This window comes from Micromesistius poutassou (assembly GCF_964030765.1).
Source record: "Micromesistius poutassou genome assembly, chromosome: 7".
NCBI classification, from domain to species: Eukaryota; Metazoa; Chordata; class Actinopteri; order Gadiformes; family Gadidae; genus Micromesistius; species Micromesistius poutassou.
Window position 1 is genome coordinate 13,993,008 of NC_140277.1, and position 10,000 is coordinate 14,003,007.

Below are 10,000 nucleotides of genomic sequence, written 5' to 3' on the forward strand. Positions count from 1 at the left end.
GTCTTTAGAGCAGGAAATGGACAAGGTTTTGCTGAAAGATTTGGAAGATGGGATCGAAATCTTCACAACACATGCGTCCTCCATATGGGAAAACCCCCAGATGTACCGGAATGCAGTCTGACAGTAACGTATTCACCCAGTGGCCCACAGAAAAGCTTGTTTTTTTTGTACATCCCTTTTTGATCAAATTAGAAGGGAACAAAATACCAAATGCAAACACTTGATCAATTGGTTAAGCGCACAGCTGCAGTACAAAAACAACAAAAAACAATGGAGCCATCGGGGAGAATGAAACGAGTGAAAGAGCGACAGAATCCAGAGGTAAATAAAAACACAACAGCTTTTACGGGGAACAGAGGATATAATTCTGCCTTGTTTTCTCTCTTTTATACAAATATGTTGTCAGTCAGTCCATTTGGGTTTGTTGCTTAGGAGCGGCGAGGCTACAAGATGGCTGGTGTGCAGTGAGACAGCCAGAGCAGCGGGGGCAGCAGAGCGAGCAGGCTGGGTGCAGACCACCTGCACACTGCTGAGTTTCCAATGGCATTGGACGTTTCTCGACCGTTCCACCAGTGGGTCCTGAGAAACAGAAAATAAAAAAATAAATAAAAATAGGAGATGCAGTAGTTTGTGAGATGGTTATATTAATATCTTATATATATATATTATATATAGATATATATATATATATTAGTGAAGATATTTAGATCGTGGTAACCACATTAATGTCATAGTTAACTCGCAATTAATCGCACATTTTTATCTATTCTAAATATCCCTTGATTTCATTTTGTCCCATTATTTCTTTTCATTTTAATGCTCTTATCAACATGGAAAGTGGATTGGCTTGCATTGGCATATACTGTAGTGTTCAATTTCACACTAACATTCTCACTTGGAGCAGTCATTCAAACTTGGGGCAAATAATCTCTCACACAATGTAACACTGTCCATCAATAAAAGGGTGAAAAAAAAGGGTGAAAAAAAACAACAAAAGAAAACGTTAATCTTGCGATAAAAAAATTGACGCCGTTAAAATGGGTTGCGTTAACGCTGTTTAATAACGCGTTTACTGACAGCACTAATATATATATATATATATATATATATATAGAAATATATACAAGTTTTATTAAAAACACATTTTTCTGAGTGGCTTATCCAACTGCCAGTGGCTGGGTCATCTTGTATCCAGGTTTCCATTAAATGTCACAGCGGTGTAATACAGGCCCTTGTTATTATACAATGGCATTTACCGTGAACTTTAAAAGCGACCAGAAAAGCAACGGACGCACTTGAGCCTTGAAGGGACTACAAAGACCAGGCTTGTACAAAGACAAAGACGCCGTTGGTTAGCGGCGGGCGCCACGGATCAGCGGGGTCACCGCAACACCGTACCTTTCTCCGCTAACAAGAAACGCTGCTTCTACAAGCACAAAGTATTCCCGCCACTTACAAATTTAGGAAAATGGCGTCTGCTTTGAAAACACTTTATTCAATGTTAAAGGTGTGTTGCTCAAAGGCAACAGCGTTTGTGACTTCAAACCGTGTTAAGATAGTGGTGGAGGTGGTGGTGACATTTTGAAGGGCTTTGCGTTGGGGCAGTACTCACCACACAGAGGACTCCATCAGCACTGGAGTTAGACTTCAATTTCTGAGCCTGGGGAAGAAAATACATTTTTAAAGAAGAAAAAGGCAACACAAAAGATATCCAGAGAAGCCCAGGGAATACATTAGACTACTTTATATCAGCATGAATGTGTGAGTGTGTGATAGGGAGGTTAATGTAAATAACCGTTGTTTTAAGAATGCAAAGTAGTACAATTGTTCAATCGATAGATATTAACATATATGGTATTGACATATACTGTATATGTTATTGTAAAAATATATGTAAATATCTATAGATTGTACTATTGTACGATTGTACTTCATACATTCACAAGCCTTTTTAAAAAGAAAAATCCCAGCAATGTGAAAATACGTTTTTTAACATTTTAAATGGTCTCCATTTTGTGTGCCAGCAAATTTGGATTTTCAAAAGAACCACATAAATTCACAAAAGAGCCGTCCGATTTTAACCATGTCATTAAAACTGAAAGCAGGGCTTGCACTCAAAAATGGAAACGGTATAATTGCTTCAGAATAAATAACAAAAAACCAGAATGAAGGTGTTGTAATATTAATGAACATTTTGGACTGGCAGATCGAACATCAATACCCGCTGTGTAAAGCAGCGTTAAATGCTACTCCCGTGCTGTGTGTTTGAGATTAAACACACTGAAAATGAACTCCTTGTCCCATTTGTTCGGATACACACAAAGGACAACAAAAACACATTTCTATTGGAGTATTTGGGTCCTCGTCATACAGAACACAACAGAATTGATAAGTGAGAAGACTTTTGTTTGTGAGGGTTATTTATGATATCTTATTATTATTTTCTGAATATGTCATCCTATATATTCTACTGGCACAAAGTCACAAAAAGTTATACCGGCACATAAAATCAATGAAAGTCCAAAAAAAAAAAAACAGCTTTATCAGCATTTGATATTCATAATGATATGCATGTCTTGCATTTCTTTTTACACGTCTTTTACCAGCGGCTGTGCCACAAACGCTCCTCGTGTCCGTTCGCCTGACGCTTTGAGATGTGCACGCTTTACCGTCTCCTTCCAAACAACATATGGCCGGTCTCATTCTGCAGGAAAACATTCAGCGTGGACCTACTACAGTATTCATACCGCCCACGTACTGCATCAGGGAGCACCTAAGTACTGTCTCTCCAGCAGAAGAGAGTCAATGTGAACTTTATACATTCAACAGTCTTTTTCCTCCAGTGTGTGAAGTGGTCTAGAAGTGGAAGTGAAGTGTGTGGACTTTAGTTATAGTGTTTAGTTGTGTATCATATTCAGTGATGCCACTAACGCGCTACTTAGTAATGCGTTACTCTAATCAGACTACTTTTTTTCAGTAACGAGTAGTCTAACGCGTTACTATTTCCAAACTAGTAATCAGATTAAAGTTACTTATCCAAGTCACTGTGCGTTACTATTTTTGTCATTTTCCTTAGTAAAAATATATATTTGCTTTCTTTTTGCGTCTCATGGTGACGTACGCGACAAATCACGTTTCCGCTTGAGGACGTCAACTCACGTGTAGTAGGCTGTAACGCGACACAAACGTAATCAACAATGGAGGGAGGAGAGAGATGCGCGTTTTCCAGCTGGAAATACAGGCACTATTTGGAGTTTGTGTCAGCTAAAGATGGCAATATTAAGGTTAGTTGGCGTCTCGGCGTGGTAACCCTGGCGCGTCAACTCCGGCTGCCCGTAATCCCGTACAACCCCCCCGTCAACAATTCCGCCCACGGACCCTGTTATAATGTAATGTCCCCAATTAATGTAATGCAATTGGCCCGCCGGTTTATCGCATTCCAGCGTTAACGCGTTGACGCACGTCTCGGCGCGGTACTGGCACGTCAACTCCGGCAGATCGCAATCCCGCTACTCCCCTTCCCCCCCCCACTCAAACACAGCTGAATGCCAGATGCCTATTGTGTCAGGAGATACATGGTTGACGTTACTGTTTAAAATGCACTTCCATAAAGTCAGTATTGGCAAAACCGGTTGTCATTTTTATTTTGAGGCAGCAGGGGGTGCTGTCGGCAGCTGCTGAATGTAACTAATAAAGTAACTTGTAAATAACTTAGTTACTTTAAAAAACCAAGTAATCAGTAAAGTAACTAAGTTAATTTTTAAAGGAGTAGTCAGTAATCAGTAATCAGATTACTTTTTCAAGGTAACTGTGGCAACACTGATCATATTATCCTAGCTATCATTGTTGTATACGAGGAATGTGTTAACCCAGTGATCATAGAACCAAGTGCTTGGCACTTGGTTCTATGAACATCCTTAATGTACCGACAGCGATATATTGTTTCACTTCTTGTGACAAATATCCTTATTGTAAGTGGCTTTGGATAAAAGCGTCTGCTAAATGCCCTAATATTCAGGGCCAGTCTGCCCATGTAACCCACCACACATTCTGTCATTATGTGCACTGCTGTTCTGTACATGCACTTCATGATACATAACAGGATATGGTCAATGCCACAACTGTGTACAATATCCTTGTAGGCCTGCTATTGTGCAATGGCAATTATGTTGAAACTTTCTATAAAATGTTACGTTGTACAGGCATGGCATTATAAAAATTGTTCTCATCGTTTTCTTGTGCTGGCATTCAGCACTACAGGATGTCAGACGATTACACACGATGTTCCCTCTGTATACCCCGGCTTCCAACCACTTACTGAGTTCTGCCTCAGTTTCAGCATGTCTGTTACGAGCAATTTGCCCTGATCACTGTCTGCATCTTGTGCAACATGCAGAACTCGAATCACTACCGTAAAGACCAGACACAGTTACGAGACGCATTTTCTATGGTAAGTCATATTCTATTGTCAGAGGACTTTTTATGCTGAGATAAATGAACCAGATATCTCTGATTCTTTCTCCTTCGGCAGGACGGTGGTGGGATGCAGCAGCGTGCCGCTCGTCACTGGTTAAGTGTGTGGCTGGCTGGGTTGTATGTCACTGTATATCTGTTTGTGGGTTTCTGTGTGTGTGTGCATGTTTGTGTGAAGGTCATAGCACATATTGTGTGCGTGTGTGTGTGCATGCACGTGTTTGTGAGTGTGTGTGTGTGTGTGTGTGTGTGTGTGTGTGTGTGATTAAATGCCTAGAATAGACTGTAGGTATGACAGAAATAATATATGATTCCAGTATCCAGTCGCAGGCACTAAAGCGAGGCAGCGCAGGGCAGGACGGGATAATAATGCAGGAGAAAGGTACACTGCATGCTGTTATTACGCTTTCACTCTCAGAAGGAAAACACTGCAGAAAGAGGAAAGAGTCGGTGGTATGATGACCATAAATCTTCTTCCCAGGCGCGGGGCTGAATACCGGTGATCAAATAATAAATAAAAAACAGAAAAAGGTGGAAGAAGGCTGAGCTTGGCTCGGCACCACAGCAGATGTCTCCCAGCGACGGAACAAATGAACAGAATGACATCGTTTATGGGGTGTAAGGTAAATGACTTAAAGCATTTCAATCACCTTGCACCCGGTGTTATGGTGAGAAACCATCTGCGTCCCCCGCACCCCGCATGGAGCCCAGCGAACCTGTTCCCTGGCTTTCATTATGGCCCGATTAACTTTAACTGCTAATAAATGCGCGTTGGTTCGTACTTCTACGCTGAGCTCGTCGTAGCGGTAAGCAGGCCGGATGATTCTGACTGTTAGACTCACGATGCGGAGTTTCAACACGATAAACCTCGACAAACGGGAATTACTAAACTAGGACAAGCATGTATGTATGATCATAAAATGTATATATATATATATATATATATATATAGAATTATGTATATACTGTATATGACCTTTAAACTCTGTATGTCATGTACATGTTATATACAGAGTGTATCGGTCCTATATACATGACCTATGTAATCTGTATATTACATTTCCATGTACGTATGTAGTGTGTACCCTTCACGGACGGCTGCGTTGCCTGGAACCTGCTCTGTTGACTTCTAGCTTTGGTAAAAGTCACATTAGCATGTTTCCCGATATCTGTATTTGTACGGGTCACTTTTCAACCTGCTTTGGAGTCAAACATATTCATGAGATCTAAAAGACAGCCCCTGGCCCTGTTGCCCTGTTGCCCTGTGTGTGTGTGTGTGTGTGTGTGTGTGTGTGTGTGTGTGTGTGTGTGTGTGTGTGTGTGTGTGTGTGTGGAGATATGGACGTATCTGCGTATCTGTTCATATCATCTCAGCAGTGGTTCTCCACTGGTCCAGCCTCAGTACACACAGTGTGTTTCTAGTCCTTAAGGCACAAACCCAAAATAACGATGTGCCAATATTGCAGTAATAAACAATGCATTCCTGTACTGTTAAAAAACATGGAGCCAAAAAAAAAAGGTGCAACAATTAGGGCTGAACTCAATGAACTAGTAAACATGATATAGCGTTGAACAATTTGTAAATTCATGAGCTTCTTTCTAAAGATTATGGTTCAGCCCAGTATCTGTGACCCACCAGTTGAGAATCACTGCTCTACATGATATACTTTTTGTATTTCTTTGCCTTAGTTTTATATCAGGTACGACAAGATCAGCACGAGATCAAAGTACTTAGACAACAGAAGACAACAGATCAAACCATTTCAGAAATATCTCTTGGCATATTCCATGAGAACAACACAAACCTAAAAAATCCTCTGTCGGTCAAAAATGCTTCAAAGAGAGACCTTTTCTCCTCTGCACCTCAGCATCATAGTGTTCATCATGGTACTGCTGGTCTCATCATACTCTAAACCCTTCACTGGCTCTCCGGGAGGGTTATCATCCGGTGTGATTCACAGCACGATGCTCATGTCAGACGATAATCTGCCATGCATCACCCTGGACACAGACATGGTGGGGTGATGGTTGAATATAGAGCATTAAAGAGAGCCCTCTAACTCTGGCTTTAGCTTAGCCCGGGGTACATTCTAGGACAGGGTTTTAGACCTGTAGTGGAAGTGCTATGTGGGATTTAATTTGAATTGACAACTGTACAATAACAGAAAAAAGCCTATAGGTCATTGAAAATAAATCTATTATAAATATTGTTCAACAAACAAAGTATAACACCATGTTGTCCAGTGTAATGTTCCCGTTCATGTTCCGTGTTCATTTGTGTTTAATAAATCCAACGGGACAGCTCTGCTGACCTCTCTCTTTTGGTCCCAAACCAAAAGAATAAAGCTTTACCAGAGTTGTAGACACTACTTTGGTGAACATTTAGGTATCCAGCCATCGCTGACGCTAGCAAAAAAAAAAGAAGATATCCAATGAATCGCTGCCTGAGCGGTGCGAGTCCCCCCCCCCCCCCGGCTGCCAACAGACCCAATCAGAGACCAGCAGGCCGTTTCCGAGGCCACACCTCGGCAGCTGGACGGAGATCATGGCCGCGCCCCAAGCTCGCAAAGCCAGAGTGCATTCTGGATTTACGAGGCTGCTGGCCATGCAGAAACGGCCGGGCCCTCGTACTGAACAACTGATTTGCCATTAGTACCATTGCAGAAAGGTAATATGCGGTCAGTGTTTGACACGTGGGTATGAAACTAATATCTGATACTTGTGGTTGATGCTTCAGCGAGATGTAGACGTATATAGATATATACTGTGACGTAGTAGCACCAACAGGAATCAAATTGAGTGTTGCAAGTGTGCCAAGTGTTATACTACCAAAACGTTAAAAATGAACATGGTGAACACGCGTTCCCCCTCCTCTCTGTGAATGTTAACAGTACACCTGTTGGAAGCCAGCTTCCAATTACAGAGTTCACAAGTTTGATTTGTGAAATGCATCGTAGTGCAGTGGCAGCATGTTTTGTCAACGCATTAACATACACATAATAGTTGATGGTGATGGTTTCACATCAATAGACATTGAACGACATTTTCATGTTGTTCCACAAAGAGTGGATGGCATCATGCTAGTGAGGGATAAATCATGCTAATGTACTCACAAATAAACCTGTTCTTGAGCCTGCCGCTCTTGGCTTTCATGCTGCAGGACCTTGTGTTTGTGTGTGTGTGTGTGTGTGTGTGTGTTGTGGATATATAGACCTTTCTGTCCTCAGTCATTAGTAAATCTACCACTCATTATGATCAGTGCTTCATTAACCATCGTCTCTCTCTCTCTCTCTCTCACCTGCAGGCTGCCACAGAAGTGGTAGATGCTGTTGTCCACGTTGAGGCTGTTGTCGATGGCGTTGGGGCTGCCGCGCTCGCGGTTCTTCTGCTGCGGCGTGGTGATGAGGGGCGTGGTCTGCGGCGGGGGCATGGGCTGCCACACCCCCACGTCTGTCCCGTTACCGAAGGCCTGGATGGCGTTGCCTGTGGAGGGAGATCTGTTCATTAGCTCTTCCACAGCACGCAGACCACACAACGGGATAATGGTATAGACACACGGTGACTAGTGAACGGACGGTGGTCCTCATGAGTGGACAGTGGTCCTCATGAATGGAAGGGGGTCCTCCTGAATGGAAGGGGGTCCTAATAAATGGAAGGTGGTCCCCAGAGGCTGAGTGGTCTAATGGCTCGGTACAAACCCATCAGGTCTGAGCCTCATCTCTCTTAGCCAGCGTCGACTGACCTGTTTCCCTCACACCTAAACACACAGCATTCTTTGACATCGGTTCGTTTTCAATGTATGAGAAAGGAATTAGAGAATCAATGTGAATAAAATCACGTTTGGAAAAGAGCTCACTTTAGGTAAACCGCTTCAAAACGGAGACGGCTGACAGAGTCTAACGCCTGATGCGCTGTGCTGGAATAGTTTTGTTTTCCTGGGTTTGGTTTCGTGAGATCCAGTGTTTGGCATCAACACCGTGTCTGAGTGCTGAACGCTTTGTGTTTGTGTGAAAGGCAATCAACCTTTGATTTATTCGAACATAACATAACTAACCTAGCAATTATGGGGAAGGCAGAGAAAGGACCTGTTTTAACTGTGCTGAATCTCTTTGTTTGTCGGTGGATAATTATGAAGTCAAAATGAGGAAGCGCGAGTGTGTGAGTGTCGCATTAGTCCATTTGGGATGCTATATTTACCCTTCAGATGGGTAAACACCCACACACACACACACACACACACATTCACACACATCAGAGAGTATTCGCTCTACTGAGGGTATTATTTAGACAAACAGGTGACATTTGGCGGTCCCTGGGGTTGGTGAATCCATTCCCAGCATGACCCTGGCACTTGACTTATGACAGAATATTTAACCCCTGTTCAGTATTCTCGCAGGTTCACAGAAAGAGGTGGATACTGCCTCCCTTCCCCTCTTCACCACCACAACCCTCCTGTCGCTGTCTGAGCTTCTGTGGGTGGCTGACTCCGGTGGCAAGTCTGACTCCGGTGGCAAGCAGTTAGGTACTTTCACAAAGGCACCCAGATGGAAATGATTGACATTGAAATTGAAAATGTTGGGATGTTTATTTTTTTTTTTTGAGGGGGCTGTTCTGAGCCAAACTGCAAAAAGTTCAGACTTATTCAGTTCGGTTGAAGATAACCGTAGGCAACAACGCGCCTGCTTGATGAGGATGTTCTTAGCGTAGGCCTGCTGACGGCCGGGGGATCGCAGGTGAGCCCTGTGTTGGCGTGTTGGACCCGGTAGAGCTGTGGGAGGTGCACCTGAAGCGGTGAACGCAGAACGGGAACAAACCAGTTACGAGCTCTCGCTCCCTACAGTGAATGAGTGAATGGGAATTCTATTTGATCTTGAACTGTCTGGGCTCGGCCACTGGTTTCACTTTACTCTTCAATTTATGGATCAAGGCCAGGCCTCCCAAAACACCCAGCACACACACACACACACACAGACACACACAGACATATTGTTTTACAGAGGAAGGATCACACAGTGCATTAAAGGTCTAGGTAGGATATGGAGCAACTCTCACGGGCCTGAGGGAATTACACTGTCATGAACACAGAAAATATCTTTCTCTCCACATCTCTTCTCTTCCTCACACACACTAGCACACACGTTGAGATCCATTATGAGGGATAAGCTTGTTAAACATTGTATTTTTCTTCTATATCTACATTCAAGTTAATTATCTCACATGATATTGTCGCTCTTATCGTGTGTTAATGTTCCTGTGATTGAATGTATTTATTTTCATATTGTATTGTTTTTCCCTTCTCCAGAAATATGGTATTCCTGGTTGATTATTATTCTGTCAAGTCTTTATGTTAGTTGAAATGTCCCTGAAGCAACTCTTTATTTGATGTTGAAGCTTGTGTGCACCAACATCCCTTGTGACATTCCTTTCATCTGGGATCATTTCAACACAATTTGCAATGTTGCAGTCTCTTCAAATGAATTGATGTGACTCTTCATCTACAGTGAAAGATATCCAGAGCATAACAGCC

At 42.7% G+C, this 10,000-nt stretch overlaps 1 protein-coding gene across 1 annotated transcript in view; it reads right to left on the bottom strand.

Moving 5' to 3' along the window:
- Positions 1-316: 316 nt before the first annotated feature.
- The window catches only part of gfra1a (gdnf family receptor alpha 1a), a 73,305-nt gene continuing 63,621 nt past the window's right edge, over positions 317-10,000 (bottom strand). The window contains 4 exon segments of the mRNA XM_084470497.1: positions 317-563; positions 565-579; positions 1,613-1,660; positions 7,772-7,956. Of these exon segments, the coding sequence (XP_084326623.1) occupies positions 444-563; positions 565-579; positions 1,613-1,660; positions 7,772-7,956 (368 nt within the window). The 3' untranslated portion in view covers positions 317-443.